The sequence below is a fragment of the Vombatus ursinus genome, unplaced genomic scaffold, assembly GCF_900497805.2.
Source record: "Vombatus ursinus unplaced genomic scaffold, bare-nosed wombat genome assembly UNPS02009573.1, whole genome shotgun sequence".
Taxonomy (NCBI): domain Eukaryota; kingdom Metazoa; phylum Chordata; class Mammalia; order Diprotodontia; family Vombatidae; genus Vombatus; species Vombatus ursinus.
In genome coordinates this window covers 9,845,792-9,864,395 of record NW_020949351.1, presented here as the reverse complement: position 1 = coordinate 9,864,395, position 18,604 = coordinate 9,845,792, and the positions used below count along the sequence as shown (strand labels likewise).

The following is an 18,604-nucleotide window of genomic DNA, read 5'->3' as shown; positions in this document are numbered from 1 at the left end:
GTGTATTGTGATCCCATTTTCTCCTCAAATTCTCCAGGGTCCTCTGTCTCTTCAAGTGTTGGATAGTTTTCCTTTGTTTTCCAATGTTTATTCATGGATGACTGAATTTGTTTAGCAGATTTGAAGCCCATAGTTCCTTCTGTTGTTAGTGTTTTTCTTGTTGATTTATCTGCTTATTTTTAAGGTCTTTTGAGTTTTCTTCTTCCTGAAATCTTGGATAATTTTAAGTTACCTTGTACCCTCATTTTCTCCTATTGCTCACTTTCTGACTCTCTTCCTTTTGGTTGTGGTTTCCTTGGGGGCTAGGTCTCAAATCACTTTAAGTCTCTTCTCCTGCTGGGCAGTTCATGTTTCACTGACTTAGCTGTCTGCCCCCAAATAACTTTCAGGTGCTCAAAACTGGCCCCACTGGTTGCTGTGCTGTTTTCCTCAGGCTTGGTGGAGTGCTGCAAAGTGTTTCTGTCCTGTTCTCCTATCCCTCTCCCTCTATTCTTTAATTCTTTGGCCCAACACCAGCAATTTGGAGCTTTACATTATTGTTGCCATAGGGTTGTAGCCCCAGGCAGGCTTTTGCTCTCGTGGGTCTGTGCCTGCCTGGTAGCATTCCTTAGCCTGGAGCCTGGGTCTTCAAGAGACTGGAAAGAGAAGGGGGGTGGGGAGACTGGAATGTGGGGTGGGGGTTTATTGTAAGCCTGTGTTGTGTCCTTGAGTGTGTTAGCAGAGCCTCATTGTTAAGGAGATGAGGGAGGGCTTCTGAGTGAGCTCAAGGTTAGTCCTATAATAATGAAGTGGTATTAGATAATTCTAATAATTAGATAATTAGATAATAAGATAATTCAAAGTGATCAAAGTAGTCTCTGATACCTTGTTTGACCAAAGTCTATTTCCAAACCATCACCACTGTTTTTGTTTGTTTGTTTGTTTGTTTTGCCAGGCAGTGAAGTTAAGTGACTTGCCCAGGGTCACACAGCTATAAAATGTTATGTGTCTGAGGCCGGATTTGAACTCAGGGCCTCTTGAATCCAGGGCCAGTGCTCTATCCACTGCGCCACTTAGCTGCCCCCATCACCACTATTTTGGTCAAAAATAAGTACTGTCAGATTCCCATAGTCTAGTGAACCTTTAATTGCAAAGGTCTCTAAATTACATAGTCTTCCACATTGCTTTTTTCTTCCTACTCCCTGAATTTGGGGAGGTGTTAGAATTTTCTCAGGAAATGCAGGTAGTTTTAATTAATCTTTATTACAGAAACATTACAGAAAATTGTTACTTAAGACAGTTAATTTGACAGCGGAGTGGAGGATGGGCTGGAAGAGGGAGAAAACTTGAGGCAGGGAGTCCAACCAAAAGGGTGTTTTGGTAGTCCAGATGTGAAGTGAATGACAGTCTGCACCATGGTGGTGTCAGAGGAGAGAGGTTATGAAGGTAAAAATTATGGGACTTGACAGCAGATTGGATGTGGGGATTAAGAGTGAAGGATTGAGGTTGACCTTTAGGTTGCAAGCCTGAGTGACTGAGTGAATCTTACCATTCTCTCACACTATCTTATTTCTCTCTTCCTCTTCTCAGTTAAGTTGGTAGAAAAAGCTGTCTATAGTCATCTTCACGCTAGTGAAAACTGGTGTGCAGTAGTTAGGATGAGAGGATGCTTTGCAGGGTGGGGGAAACAATAATGAGTATAGTTTTGGACACCTTGAGTTTAAGATGTCTATGGGATATCCACTTGGAGAAGCAAGACTAGACTTGGTCGGGAGAGAGGTTAGGACATATAGAACTGAGAATCTGGACGTACATATAAGAGAATCTTCTGCATAGACCTGGTAGTTGGACCATTGCAAGCTGATGAGAGCTGATAGTTGGGCCCCTGTAAGGTGATGAGAGTGAAATAATAAAAGAGGGACCAAGACAGAGCCCTGAGGGGATGCCCACTATTAGCAGGTATGACCTGTTTGAAGATCCAGCGAAGGGGACTGAGAAACAAAACAAGGAGGAGAACCAATGCAGAGTAGTGTCACAGAAACCTAGAGAGAATGAAGTATTAAGGACAAGAGGGTGATCTAGTTTCAAATGTAGAGAGGTCAAGAAGGATGAGGATGGATAAAAAGTTGTTAGATTTAACAATTAAGATATCAGTAAGTCCCAAAGACTGTCAACTAAGGAATTGTGATTCCTTAATACCCATACCAATAAAATTACAAATTCTTAGATAAGTATAAAATAAGTGATTTGTTTTTGTTTATATCAGTGTGACCCATTTTGCTTTAACATTTTAAAATTCATGAACACAAATATAAAGTAATTTAAATATATAATTCCCATTTACTCATTTGTTGCCTACTTATTAGTTAATAAACATTTATCAAGTTATTAATATTTATCAGGCACTGTGCTAAGCATTGAGGATACCAAAATTAAAAAAAAAGGCTAAAGCAGATGAGGGTGGAGTTCCTTGTGTAACTTCAGGTACTCAGAAGTGGAAAGGGGCTAGTCCTAGCTTTATCAGTTCCCTGCTCTCAAGAAATACATCAACTACTTCAGAACTTTAAGGATCAGGGGTATTCTCTCTTCTTATAATAATTCAGAGTTGTAAGTACTGTCATAGTTTTTTAAAATAGCATCACATCTGTGCCTTGATGAGGCTTTTGGATTAGGACTTTGATGGAGGATTGCTATATAAAGAAGATTAAATTTATTTATTGTTCTTTTAATTTTCCAGGCATTGCTTCAGAGTTTGGAGTTAGAGGATATCCAACTATTAAGCTGTAAGTTGAGAGTCAAATGTGGTTGTTAAATGTGCATTTTTATCACTCTGCTTGCTGTAGCACTTTACCTTGGAAAGTGTGTTTCTTAGTAAATCGTGAGACAGAGGGACTTTTATTCAGCAACTATTTCTAAAATATAACCAATACTAATAGCATGTTATGATTTACAGAAAACTTTCTTGACAAAATTTTTGAAAATTAGATAATGAAAGTAGTATTGCTCATATTTTATGGATTATTGTGCTGAGGCTCAAAGAGATTTATGGAATTTGCCTGTCACAGAGCTAAATATCATCAGAGCCAAGATTTAAGCCCATATTTATTTCTCTGAGTCTTATGTTTCAGTGCAGCATATTTTTAGATCCAGCTTGGCACGGCAGGGTATACTATCACATCATGATACTTAAAAAAAAAAAAAGAAAGAAAGAAAGAAAGAAGTGAATATATTTCTTAATTACAAACCAGGGCCTGTGGTTTAGTGAAAAGAACACTGTACCTGGAATCAGAAGACTTATGTTTCAGTCCTGCCTTTCCTACTTATTTTTTATGTGTCCTATATCAATGTCACTTAACTTTGAAGTACCTCAGTTTCTTATCTATAAAGTGAGGATAATAGTGATTTTACTACCTGCCTCTTAGCATTGTTGTAAGAACTACTTGAGATAATACATGACAAGTGATTTGTAGAATATAAAATGCTAAATATGAGCTATTATGATGATTGGAAATTAAATGCTTAAAGGAAATACTACCTTGACTTAACTTTGGAATTTTGTGTTTAAATAAAAACTGTTCATCTGGATTAATCAAAATGTGAGTTAAATAATACTTTGTATTTGTTGATCAAGCTTAACGTAGGCCACCAGAACTGAAACATATCCTCTGGGACCTGTAGAGAATTAATTACATCATTTTAAAAAATCTCTTTCTTAGACTTCTTTGCTGTAAATTTATTTTATTGCTTAAAGAAGGACAATATACAATAAAGCAATTTCATTTTAATTGATTTAGCAATTTTCATTGCTATAATTTTTAAAAAGGAAGAGAATAGTCTGCAAACTATAGATCAGTAAGTTTGTCTGTAATTTCTTGGAACATTCTAGGACACATGATTAAAAAGGTGGATGGCAAACATCTATAAAGTGAAGTCATGATAGATTCATCAACACCAGGTCATGCCACACTAATTTAATTTCCTTCTTGACAGGATTACTAAACAACCAGTAGAAGAGAGGAGTGATGCAGATATATAGTTTATTTGTATTTGAACAAAAGCTTTTTGTATGTCATGTAATTCTTTTGTAAAAGATGTATTTGTGTGTGTGTGTGTGTGTGTGTGTGTATAAAAAGTGAGAGATTGAGATTTAACAGTAATATAATAAGAGGGATTCAGAATTAGTTGGATGCAAAACTGTTAACTTCCCACTTCCTCAGTCTATCTCAGTTCCCCTGATCTACTCCTCCATTTCACTTCAGCTGTGTAACAGAAATGGCCCTGTCCTTGATCTTGCCAAAACCTACAAAGTGTCCTACTTCTATGTTCACAAATTATGAAACTCCTTTATTTGGTAAGTCTGTTATCATGATATAATTCCTTACCCTTTAAGTACTTTGCATCTCTCACTGTGACCTCCATTCCTTCATCCCTTAGTTCTTTCCCAGGCTATCTGTTCTTTGTTGTCCTTATCTTCTGTTTCCTTCCTTGCTGCCTACAAACATTCCCAAGTTTCAGCCATCATTAAAAAGAAACAAAAACAACTCTAACTTCATCTGACCATCCCCACATCCTATATATCTTTTCTCCCCTTCTAGGCAAAAGTCCTTGAGAAAACTTTTTCTAATAGGACCTTCTATTTCCTCTACTCTCTCTTCTTAACCACCTATAGTCTGGTTTCTTACTCTACCCTTCAATTGAAACTGAGCTCTCCAAAGTAACCGATGATCTTTTAATTGTCACATTTAATGACTTCAGTCCTCAGCCTTCTTGACCTCTCTTTAGCACGACACTAATAATTGCCCTCTCCTTCTAGATGTTCTCTCTTAAGGTTTTCCTGACACTGCTTTCTACTTATCTGACTGCTCTTTGTCTCCTTTGTTTGTTGTTCATCTATGTCATACTTCCTAACTTTGGATTTCTCATAAGACTGCTCTGGGCCTTTTTCTTTTTTTCCCTGTGTTATCTTACTTGATCTCATCAGTTCCCATGGTAGATTCAATTAACATTTCTATGTAGATGATTTCCAGATCTTTATATCCAACCCAGTTCTTTCTCCTGAGTTCTCGTCTTAAATCACCACTCATGTCTTTTGGATATTTCAAACTGTTGGACCCTAGGCATCTCAAATTTAACACGTTTAAAACAGATCTTATCTTTCCCCCAAAACCTTGCCCTCATAACAGCTTTCTCATGATTTAGTGTATCATCATTATCATTATCCCAGTCACTCAGTTTTACAACCTTGAATTCACACTCTCCTTCAAATCACATATACAACCCATTGCCAATTCTTGTCATTTACTGTCAGAACTTCTCAACCATGTGTTTCTTTTTCTCTCTTCACATAACCACTACTCTAGTTCAGGCCTTCATCCCCTTTCATCTAGACTTTAGAAGTAGCCTTCTAACTTGTGTGTTCTTCTTGTCTCTCCCCAGACCAGTCCATCCTCAGATAACAAAGTGATTTTTCTGAAGTACGGGTTTTCTAAATCCCTTCATGTCCCCAACTCATTAAATTCTGTTGTCTGTTTCCTACATTATTATATGAGGTCTTCTATTTGCCTTCTCAAGTAGGTTTACCTTTCTGGTCTTCTTAAACTTTACTCACCTTCCTGTACTCTCTGATGTAGCCTGCATGTTTTGCCTCACACATGACACTCCACTTAACATGCCTTTGATTTTTTTTTTTTACTGGATGTCCAGAATGCTCTCCCTCCTCACTGCTTCCTCCTTCCTTTGCCTGGTTTTTTTCAAGATCTGGCACAAATCCTACCTTTTGCAGGCCTTTTTCGGTGCCCCTCGCCTTCCCCTTGTATCATCTCTCCCTCCCCTCCCCCCAAAGCATGTTCCTTCCCCTCTAAGATTATCTTCTGTCTGCCTTGTACTTCTCCTTGGCATCTGTGCCTAGTATCCCTGTGCCTTTTCACATTTTTATCAACAATTTGTGTTTCATATGCTCATCATTTTCAAAGAAGACAAAGCTAGGAGGGCTAGGTAACTCTGTATTAGAGTCAGGATCCAACAAGAAACTAGAGGATTGGACTGAATCTAGTTGGATGGAATTTTGTAGAAATGAATATGAAATCTTATTCTTGGGTACAAAAAAATAAGCTTCACTAATATATACTGGGAGAGTCATGGATGGATGGCAGTTTATTTGAAAAAGATCTGCCAGTTTTAGCAGACTGCAAGCTTGTTGTGAGTCAGCATTGTAATTTTGCAGCCAAAAAAAGCTAATATGATCTTGGGAAGCATAACTTTGAGGAATAGGAGATGATAATCCTGTTGTACTCTTGTCTTAACAGATCTTATCTGTAATTTTATATTCGATTCTGCATGCATGGTTTATAAAGGACGTTGTTGACCTGTAGTTTCCAGAAGAGGGTAAGAAGGATAGTGAAGGGCCTTGAGTTTAAGTCATATTAGGATCATTGGAAGGAACTGGACATGTTTAGCCTGGAGAAGAAAAGTCTCAGGGGAAGTGATAGTCATTTTCAACTCTTGGCCCAGTTCCTTGTATTATCTATACCAGGTATACATATTATTAGACAAGCTCTATGGGGTGGCCATTCAGATTTATACTGAAATTTGGGCAATAGGCAGTCTTCGTTGATTGATTACAGAGCTCTTCCTGGAGGTCCTTCAAAGTCTTTGGGTTTGATGAAATCAGCTGATGTCATTCACAGACCAGAGCATCCAGATAACCTCACCATCTATAGAGTAATTCCCTCTCCCCATCCACCTAGAATCTGTGCTGAATCTCCTTCATCACAGTGTTGAATACTTTAGGGGTGCATATATCTTCCTGTTTTATGCTTTGTCCGATGTTTATTATCAGAGGGTATTTCTCATGATAAATCTTCCATGAAATCTTGAAAGATCTTGTTGTATGGATGGGAGACAACTTATTGTAAAAGAGTAAAGCCAAATGCTTCTTTTTTTTTTGTAATTAAAAAAAGTAATCACAATGGTATCTGATATTTTCTACATCTTTTAGTCAATTATGAGATGGTAAAAATTTTGTCCTTTGTTAAATATCATTTGGGAAAGCCCACTTGTTTAATGATACCTTCATCAAGGATATCTTCACTTAGTGTATATATCCCTCATAGAGATTTTGTATAGATAGGAAAATACATATGTATACATCTGCATAGATATGTATATGTGTGTGTGTGTGTGTGTGTGTGTGTGTGTATACACACATATATATATGTCTCTACCTGTAGAGGTAAATGTGTATTTGTAAACTTCTTTCTTCTTTCCTTCCTATCATATATTCCGTAGATGTCTATATGTATTTAGTTAGATCTGCCTTATTGGCAGGAAGACAGAACCCTAGGATACATGTGAGAGAGGTGCCCTTACTCCCAAACCCAACAAGGGAGGGACAGGCAAGGACCCCCTCCCCCCAACCTCAGAATGATTTGTAGTCTTACTTGCCTTAGTGGCACACACTATCTACCCTCTCTCCAGTGAGGAAAGCCATAAAGAAAGGGTAGAGGTATGGACAGGGGAGTGAGGGCTTGATTTGCAGATGACACTGTCTTTTCCCTGTTTCCCTTTTTTAAATATGTGTGTGGGTGTGTATATACATACACATATGTATGTATGTTTGTATACACACAGTTGTATGGATGTATATTTTATATATAAATGACTATATACATAGATACAGATATATATTTATATACACACACATACTTTTCCCTCCCATGTATGCAAAAATCTTTTATGAGGTACCTGTACACTAATTTGTTTGGAATATATTTTTCTTTGCAATTTGGTTGAGCTGTTCTTCTAAATTCAGTTGCTATTTAATGTATGCCCCTGTAACTGTTACTTCTAATATATTACCTTTGTATTTGTATTTTGGAAACTAGCTTTTTTTTTGTTTGTTTTTTTCTTAAGTGAGGCAATTGGGGTTAAATGACTTGCCCAAGGTCACACAGCTAGTACATGTCAAGTGTTTGGTTTGAGGCCGGATTTGAACTCAGGTCCTCCTGACTTCAGGGCCGGTGCTCTATCTACTGCGCCACCTAGGTGCCCCCGGAAACTAGCTTTTCTTAACTACAATCAAATAACAATTTCTAATTAACAAATCAAAACCATATTCAAATATTGAAGTAATCAGAAACCCAAATCAATCTTTTCTTTTTCTTTTGAAGATTAAAAAATGACCTGGCATATAACTACCGAGGGCCCAGAACTAGAGATGATATCATTGAGTTTGCTCATAGAGTATCTGGGTAAGTATTTGTTCTTCCTTGAAAATAATTTAATGTAATAGGGTCCAGTGTGGAGAATTGAAGTATTAAAGATATTGATTACTTCAAACATTTTTGTGTTTTAATTGTATAAATACAATTTACATTTCTTTTTGAAAACATAAGTTTATGTAGCAGAGATGTAAGATACAGATGAGTTACAGAAAAATACTGTTTTGGAGGGGTCCTTAAATCATTAACTTTGTTTTTCACACAGTCCTGAAAAAATATGTTTAAAATGTCATTATATATAGTCATTAGTGTATTTCCTTTCATTGTAATTTCAATTATATACTTCAACATAAAACATAATAAATGAAAAAGTGATAAAAGCTATCTTAGTAATCCTGCCTTTATTTTTAATGAGCATATCCCATTTATCACTATAGTTTTTATTTATTTAATATTTTCAAGAAAAGTTAGGTGGACAGATTTCATTTAATCTTTTCTCACTTAAAATATATTATGTAAAAAAATGTACCCCACATTTAATTCTCATATTATTTAGAGAGACCATTGATTCCACAACCTTAAACACTGATTTCTCTTTGCCTAGACACTAAAAAAGCAAAAACAAAACCGACCCAGTAACCCTTTGGAAATGTGGCTAAAACAGTTTCTTTCAAATGGAATTTTTCATATAAGGTGTAAAGATGCTTTATTAAAAGTGTGTTAGGACCATAATAGGGCACAATGATGGCATAACATTATTGACATTTCACTTAGTTTAATACCTCATTGCAGAATTTTGAAGTTTTGAGGTTTGTTTGGTGCTAACTTGTTGATAGGGTCACAGACACTCTGGAAATCAACTTTTCAAGGTGGTCCGAATTTTTTTCTTTTTTGTTGCATCCAGAATGGCTGCAACTGAAGCATGTGCAGTGTGAGACCTCATGTATGTAAGTCGATCATTGACATTTATTAAATGTGTTAATGTTGAATTTCATAAAAGTACTATTCAGAAAGCAAAAGTGATCAAAATTTGACCATGAATTGTGAAAGTCAATACATAAAGTTTGATCTTATTCTCTGATTCAACATTCATCAAATACTGAGCACCTGCTATTTGGAGAGCACTATGCAAGGTCCTCAGGGACATTCAGACTTTAAATGAGATACAGTGCTTATGCTCATGGAGCTAACAGTACAGTAGATGGACATATAAGACATAATTATAATACCCACAATGCGTGCTTAATTTTGAGAGTTGTAAAGTATTATGTGAAGTCTAAGATTAAAGATTATGTAACCTTAGATGTACAGAGGTTGTGGGGTAGAGGATGGATGAGGCAAGACTTTATTGAAAAGATAGACCTTAGGGAAGGAGAGAAGGGAATAAGCATTTATATAGCATCTACTGTGTTCCAGGCACTGTGCTAAGCACTTTATAAATGTTTAAAGACATTTGAAATGCGAAGAAGGAAAGAAGGGACATTACAGAAGTAGGGATGCAGAAGGGCAAATGATAGAGCACAAGGTAGACAATATTTCATTTTGGTTGAAGCAAAGAGTATGGAAGGAATATTATATCTAGCAGTTAGATATGACTTTAAGGTTTGCAAATATTATCTCCTTTATCCTCTCAACAAGCCTGAGAGGTCAGTACTATTATTATCATCTCCATTTTGCGATGAGAAAATTGAGAAAAAACAGAGTTTAAGTGACTTGCCCAGGGCCACACAGTAACTCTTTAAGGCAGATTTGAACTCAGATCTTCTTGACTCCAGGTCTAGTGTTCTATTTACTATGCCATCTAGCTGCTGATGGCTGGAAAATGAGAGTTTTTGCAGATTTTTAAGACCTTGAATATTAGTCAAAGGAATTAGAACCTTTTTGAATATGTAGTATGGAACCCCTGAATATTTTTTTAGTAGAGATTTAGACTTAACAAATTCAATTCAATTAATTATCTATGAAGGGCTAACCATATGTTACACTTCTCAAAGAAGCTAAAAATATGAAAATGAAATACTCTGTTATCAGACAAGTTTATATTCTCTTAGAATGCATAAAAAATTAGTCTAACAGTGTGATTAATTGAAGGATTGGGGATAGAAAAAAAAAGAAGTGGGAAGAGCCACTCATCACCTTTTATAAGAGTGTAGTTAGGTGATAATTAAGACCTGTCTCAGAGTGTTGACAGTGGGTGTAGTGAGGAGGGCACAGAAGCAAGAGATTTTACAGAGGTAGAAATGGCAGGATTTGATAAATGATTGGACGTGAAAGGCAAAGGAAAGGGAAGAATCAAAGTTATCCGAGAATGAATGGTGGTTCCGGTGGGGGAAAAAAATGGAAGTCAGAAGGATGGACATCTGTAATGGGAAAAATACTAACTATGCTTTGTTTTTGACATGTTGAATTTAGGTTGTGCTAGAAAATCAAGGTGGTAAGATGTAGGCATATTTAGAATTGTAGCGCAGAAGGAAGTTCAGAAAAAGAAATTTCGGTCTTCTTAGGTGATATCAAGCTGTGGGAACAAGAAAGATTGCTACTTTCAATGACCCCACAGTATAATGGAGAAGGCAACATGTAAACAGCAATGTACAACTGAGATACATACAGAGCAAGTTAGAGATAATCAACAGAGGGAAAGGTTCTGGCACTAATGGGGATCAGGAAAGAATTCTTGAAGAAGGTAGGATTTTAGCTGAAACTTTAAGGAAGCTAGGAGACATAGATGAAGAGAGAGAGAGAATTCCAGACATAGAAGATTGCTAGTGAAGATACCTGTGGACAAGAATTATCTTCTGCAAGGAAGAGCCACTGTCACTGGGTCTCAGGGTATATGGAGGTGAGTAAGGTGTAAGAAGACTGGATAGGAAGGAGGATAGGGATATGAAGGGTTTTAAAAGCAAAATAGAGAATTTTATATTTGATATATACTATTATTATTATTATTATTATAATTATTTGATAATTTTGATCCTGGTGGTCATAGGGAACCACTAGAGTTTATTGAGTAGGGGGATGTGTCATGATCAGGCTTGTACTTTAGGAAGCTCACTTTGACAGCTGAGTGAAGGATGTATGGGAGTGGGGAAAAACTTGAGGTAGAGACACAAACCAGAAGACTATGGGCAGTACTGTAGGGATGAGATGATGAGGAAATATATCAGCATGGTAGCAACAACAGAAGAGAGAAGGGGGCATATATGAGGGCTGTTATGAAGTACAATTGATAGGATTTTTCAGCAGATTGGATTTTGGGGAGGGGTGAAAAAATGTGAGGAATTGTAGATGACCCCTAAGTTTTGAACCTGGAAAACTGGCAGGTTGTTAGAATGAGAAGAAAGGAAGTGGAGGTACCAAATGGATTTTTTACAAGGTATATCTGGCAGGTAACATGAGCATGTTTATAGGCAGTAGTATGGAGTATAGCAAGTAGATGGGGAGAGCCTGAAGATTAGCAAGAGTATCATTGATAGAAGAGACCATCTGCTGCAGAAGACTGAATTGAATGGAATCATTTGTACATACAGAAGGATTTTCCTTCTCAAAAACAGAGGCTACCTGACTCCGAGTTGTGATACTTGGGTTCCTATCTGTGTGATCATGAACTACTCACCTAATCTTTCAGCCTTAATTTCTTCAGAATAAAAAAATGATATGATAATACTTGCAACAACTCACAGGGTTGTTATGAGTAAAGTTCTTTGCAAACCTCAAATCATTTTATAAATTTGATTTTATTATTAAGATTCACTAGAGGGGAGCTGAATGTTGGTATAGACCTGTTTAAGAGGGAGTATAGTTGGGGAACTTAGCCTTAATTAGGAATAGGGCTGCCACTTACAGAATAAAGAGAAAAGAATGAACAAATAGTGCTGATAAGTTTTGAGGAAGGGAGAAAAAAGTAGGTTAATGATCTGAAAGGATATATAATTTTAGCAAGCTAAACACTTATATTTTGGTAACTTTTGGCTGTAGGGTTTAGGGAACTGGAAGGTAGAGACATTCAGATATTTTAGGACAATTACTCAGGAAACTGTTTTTCAGTATAGCCTGACACTATCTCAGCAGTTTCCTTGCTCTTAATTCCCTCGTTATATTTTCCTCACTGCAATAATTTTAATTTTTTTTATTCAGTAGGTGATTACATAAACATTTAAAAATAAAATCAACTAGGCTTATGAGGAATTTTTTTTCCCCGAAAAGATATGATATTGGGATCTTGGTAGGTTTTTTGTTGATGTTTGTTTTACAAATTTCTATTGAATGTAATAAGAGATTTTTCTGATGCAACTGCTAATGAAAGTATTGCAACCAAAATTTCAAGATTAATTTCTGTAGTTGCATCATTGTCCAGCTAATTGTTAAAGAGATAAAAATAGAATACAGAGTAACGCAATACTTCACTTAGAGAACTGCCTATTTTTTAAACCATCAAATTTTAAAGAACATTTTGTCTTTCTAAAACTTGTGGATGGGGAAGTTTCAAATAATACATTACTGGTTATATAGTTTATGTATAATAAAATAGTCAGGTCTTTTGGATATACTCATAATTTTCCTTTTTTCCTAAAAACATTTAAATAATTTAGTCAATTTCATAATGTTTTAATGTCAGTTTTTACACAAAGCATAAGTCCATTAGTACGACATTTTAACATGAATAAATTTAATATGAATAAATGAATAAAAATAAATTTAATATGAAATTTTAAGAAATAAGATTTATTTTAAATGTTACATTGTATCTGCCTAAGATAATATTTGAATAAAGATACAATTAAATAAAATACATATAAGCAGGAATAAAATTAAAGAACAATAAAAGATTTAAAACATTTAATTACTTTTGAAGCAATTATCTTAAATGAAGGGTATAGTTTAAATTAAATCACATTGGTTCTACTTGCTTAATATTCCCCATATATCTATTCAAACTTTTATGGCCTTTGTATTACGGTAGTCCTCTTTAGAATCAGTAAGACTTGGAATAATTATTATCTGATGTTAATAACAATGTTATTAAAATTCAATCAAGTGAGCTCTTAAAATTTTAGTACTATAAGTGACCTATTTTAATTTTAGAATATATAACAGTATAGTTATTTCACTTCCCTTTTTACTTGTTTTTATTTTAACATTTATTTAAAATAATGATGTTTAATTTTGGCTATCAAATTAACTAAAACAGTAATATATTTCAGAATGTTTGTCTAAAATTTTTTAAAACTCTTGTTGACATTTTGAATAGGTTAGAATAGATTTCCTTTATTTTTGTAAGTATAAAGTCCTTAATTATGTTATTTATAGTTCACCCTTGTATACATACGTACTTATATGTATGTATACACACATATATACACATATTGGGTGATAGGAAACTTTAAAAATATATGTCAGATGACTTTTTTGATTTGTTATTTTTTAAGATGGAGACATTAAAATATTTTAAGCCTTGGATAATTGTGAAGCAGTATAACATGCACATCATATTAATATAAATGTATAACCATGATTTATAAGTTGGACAGTGGGTCTTATTTTAAATTTAAAAGAAAAATTGCCTTTTTAAATACAGGGCTCTAATCCGTCCACTTCCAAGTCAACAGATGTTTGAACATGTGAAGAAGAGGCATCGTGTATTGTTTCTTTATGTTGGAGGAGAGTCACCTTTAAAGGTTTGAAATGAAGATAAATTTTGAATACCAAGTTAAAATTTTTGTTGTGTTTTAAGTAAGCCATAGTTCCTATAGCATATCAAATTCTAAATATTTGTGCAAGAAACCTTGATTCCAGATATTTTGAAAAATATATATAATTTATATATATATAGGCATTTTCTCAAATATTAGAAGCTAATTTCTTACTTTACCTTTTTGTTATATCTGAAAATAAATTTTGTAATTATTTAACAGCATACATATTTTCCAAGGTCATAGATCTTTAACTGAAAATTATCTTAAGGGCAAACTAATATAATCCCCTTATTCTTCAGATGAGGGGAATTGAGGCTCAGGGAGGTTAAGTGCCTTGCCAAAGATCACACAGATGTTAATCATCAAAAGTAGGATTTGAACCCTAGTATTTGACTACAGAGTTCTTTACTCCTGTTGTTTGACTCAGTGTACCACAAAGCACTCCCTTTTTGTGATTAGTATTTAGCAAAGTTCGATCTTGTCAGTTAATAATATGCTTAACCCATAACTATTTTAATTCATTCAGCAATATATTTTCTTACTTTCAATTATTTCTGGCATTTGCTTATCTTAGAAATGAGGAAACAGGTGAGAGATGCCAAACTTCCCCTACGTAGGTATGAGTGGTATTTTTTTTTCTAGACTTAAAGTTTTATTGGTATAGGGAATTCAGTGAGGAAATTCTCTCTAACAGTGAAGGTCAGCAGTTGTTCTCCAGTTGATAATCTTGTTGCCTGAGGCACTGAGAGGTTAAATAAACTCTCCCAGGATCAAACAGCCACTTTATATCAGAGGACATACTTGAATCTAGCCCTGTATGGCTAAAGCTGACTTTCTGTCTGCTATTCCACTGTTGTCTTGATTAAATGTATACCTTATTAGAAAAAATAACATAGGTAATGAAGGGGTGCATTGTGTTTTAAATTGATGTATTCCATGAGGAAATGGAGGAAATAGATTAGGGAAATTTAATAGAAAACATTTGAGTTAAGATTATGAATACGGAAACAAAAGCCATTTTGTCATTGGAGTATACTGCTGGCCATTTTAGCAAGAGAAGAATTAGAGGAAGAGTTAGGGATACATATAACCCTGGCCCCGGGGCAGTTGGGATGGGGGACTTCAATTGATATATGCTAGAGCCGTCCCCCCTGCCTAAAGTAGAATAATCAGTCAATGAATAGGCACTTACTAAGCACTTAATTCTGTGACAGGTGCTACATTAGACACTGGAGATACAAAGTTCCTGTCATCAAAAATTTATTTTCTATTAAGGGAGACAAAATACAAGTATATACAGAACATACATAAAGCAGATGCAGGGTAATCTTGAGAGAAAGAAAAGGCCTTAGTAGCTGAGGAGACCAGGAAAAACTTCATACAGAAGATGTCTCTTCAATTGAGTGTTCAAGGAAACCATGACTTCCAAGAGCTGTGGAAGTGAGGAGAGACAATGCAAAGCATCTGAGATGGGAGTTTGCTTGTCAGGAGCAAGAAGGCCAGCATGGCTGTAAAATACAGTATGTAGTAGGAGTATTGAGTAAAAAGGGAGAAAAGGTAAGTTGCATTCAAGTTATGATTTAAATGCCAGTCAGAAGTGCTTATATTTGATATTACAGGGATAGCTAGGGAGCCACTGAAATTTATTAGTGCTTATTTGTATATTTGGGAGGGAAATGATACAGATCTGTTCTTCCCCTGCTTTAAGAAGTTCACTTTGGAAGCTATGTGGAGGATGGATTAGAATGAGGAACAGACATGAAATGGATAGAACAATTAGGAAGCTGTTCCAGTGGTCTAGGTGCAATGTAAGAACCTAAACTCAGGTGGTGCCTGTGAAAGTGCCGAGAAGGGGTCTGTATGCAAGAGATAGTACGGTAAAAACTACAGGACTTGGCAAAAGACTGATTTTGTGAGAAGAGTGAGAGTGAGGAGTAGAAGATGACACCAAGATTATAAACGTGAATTACTGAAAGGACAGTGATACTTTTGACAAAAACAGGGAAGAAGAAAGGCTTTCTGGGAAAAATAATAGGGACTGTTTTTTGTTTTTTGGTTTTTTTTTTTTTAATTTTGTTTGTGTACATGTTAAGTTTGAGATATCTGTGAACCATCATTTTTGAAATGTCAGTAGGTGGTTGGGACTGGGACTGAAGAGAGTGGCCAGGAGCTAATACTTTATATAGTTTGCCCTAATGATATCTGTCCCTTTCAGAAGGTGAAGGAACCAGTGAGGGTAACTGATGTTTTAGAACTGACACTCACCAGCAAGGAACAGTAGTTTGATTAGGTAGAAGAAGTAAGATTGATTATTCCATTTCAGAATTTGTGATAGGGAAGAAAAGCAAAGGCTTAGTCTGGTTCGTATTCTAGTTGTAAGTAGTGCAGATTTCAAAAGGTTCACAATTCAATCTCTTAAAATTCTACAGAGAATTTCAGCTTGGAAAGGATGAAAAGCTCTCAAGAACAAAATCTCAACACAAAGAAAAAAGATTATTTTAGGGGGAAAAAGCTGTTTAAATAAACTGGAAATTTGAGGATTTGTTGACCAACATAGATGTTTAGAAATTGTTCACAGTCGACGAAAGCAAGGTTTTATCCTGTAGGTAGCAGAGGAACATGGAATAGTGTCAGAAGCATTAAAGCTCAGAATGAGCTGAGGGCCACAAAAAATGGTGTTTTGTTTTGTTTGTTTTTTGTTTCAGATGTAGGGGAATAAAAGGAAGGATAGGACTGCTCCTTGGGGGAAGAAGTAATGATTATAGCTCATGATGGGAAGAATCAAGAACTATTTAACATGTTTTCTGTTCTAAGGAGAATAATCTTTGGATTTGAAAGGAAAGACCAAAGAAGGTGAATAGTGAGTCCACAATGCAAAGAAGTAAGCTGATATTAAGGGAGATGAATTCAAGACACTGGACCCAAACAGTTAGTTCCAGGCCAAAGCCTTTGGCAGATATGATTTTTGAACTGTTATTAGTGGTCTTTGAAAGATTGTAGAGATGAAGAGAGGTGTTGTAGAATTAGAAGGATAAATTTTGTTCTAATTTCCAGACAAGAAGGATTACAAGAAGAATGTGAGTCTATAAACTAGAGGCAAATGAACTTGATTTTAATTCCTAACAAAATTTTAAAACATTTCATTAAATTGGTAGTTATTGAACATTTATAAATGAAAGTAGTTTCAAAAATAGGTTATCTCAGAGTAATATTTTCTTTTTTAACAGGATTATTAGACTAATTCATAAGAGGAATGCTGTAAATCCAGTTTACCGAGATTTTAGAAAAGCATCTGAAAAAATTTCTTACAGTATTCTTGGAGAGAATAAATGGAGAGATGTAAATTTAAAAAGAAACTATAGTTTGATGGATTCTCAACTAGTTAAATATCTGTACATCTCTAATTGATGTTCCCTTGGGATCTATGCTTGGTCCTGTATGGTGTAGCTTTAATATATATGGAGGGGTTTGACTAGCTGACCTTTTATGTTTTTTCTACTTCTAATTTTATGATCATGAACAATATTTAAGTTTGTTCAGTTAAGTACTAGAGGGCAGAACTAGCCTAGTAGTAATGTGTGGAAGAGTCAGAGAGGTAGATATCAGTTCTTTTAAAAGAACATCTTCCTGTCAATTAGAGATATCCAAAAGTGGAGTGCCATGGGAGGTATCACATCTCTCTGATCAAAGACTGACTGGTTAACTACTTGTTAGTTATGCTGTAAAGGAATTGCGTCTCAGGTACAAGTTGAATTGGATAAACTCCAGAATTCTTTGAAATTCTGACCATTTGTGAATTAAATATGACCTCACTAGAATACATGTGTGAGTTATATATAAAGGATTGTATGAGATTGGGGAAGGTTTCAAAAACAAAGTGAAGGAGTTTGTTTGAGTCTTAACATTTGTACAAGATTGTTTATTTTTTTTTTGTGAGGCATTTGGGGTTAAGTGATTTGCCCAGAGTCACACAGCTAGTAAGTGTTTTGTGTCTGAGTCCGCATTTGAACTGAGGTCCTCCTGACTCTAGGGCTGGTGCTGTATCCACTGTGCCACCTAGCTGCCCCAAGATTGTTTATTCTTGATCAGAGGAATTACATAATAAAAATGGTAATTTAGAAAGGCTTGTCTGACATTCATATATAGGGTAGATTAGAAATTATAGAGATACTGAAAATGGGAAATGAGGAGTATTTTTTTCAGTAATTTAGTTTGCAAAGTAATGGTGGTATGGGATTTTTGTTTCTGTGCAAATGAAGGGAAAAGATTTAATTTTACTGCAAACATTTCAAAGGGAAGCATGATAAATCTTGTTGACAGAATACAAGAAATAAAGGAGGAGTCGGATAATTCCATAATTTCAAACTTAGATGACTAAGAGAATAGTGGCAATGGTGTCATTGATAAAAAAGGAAAAAAAAGTTTAAGGGGTTCCTTATTTGTTGGAAGGGAGAGGTGAGAGTGAGTTTAGTGATGGTAGAATTGATTTTGAGGTAGAGCAGATTCAGGAAGTAGCTGAAAATATAGGACAGTATCCAGAATTGAGTGTGGAGGGGAAACAACAAAATTCCAAAGGTCATTATGGGGTACCCAGAGTTGGAAGGTAAGAAGGTAAAGGGAAGCTTTGATAGGGTGCCAAAAAAGATCAGTCCATGATAGAAGAACCAGGAAACATTCTATTATTTCAATCTCAAAAGAATATTTTAAGCATGA

The 18,604-nt window shown here is 35.3% G+C and overlaps 1 protein-coding gene across 3 annotated transcripts in view; it reads left to right on the top strand.

Annotated features, from left to right (window-relative positions):
- TMX3 (thioredoxin related transmembrane protein 3) overlaps positions 1-18,604 on the top strand; it is a 100,916-nt gene that overhangs the window by 25,845 nt on the left and 56,467 nt on the right. For all 3 annotated transcript variants that reach the window (XM_027852416.1, XM_027852417.1, XM_027852418.1), the window contains exons 5-7: positions 2,717-2,762; positions 8,148-8,228; positions 13,774-13,873. In XM_027852416.1, the coding sequence (XP_027708217.1) occupies positions 2,717-2,762; positions 8,148-8,228; positions 13,774-13,873 (227 nt within the window). The remainder of the gene's footprint in view (positions 1-2,716; positions 2,763-8,147; positions 8,229-13,773; positions 13,874-18,604) is intronic.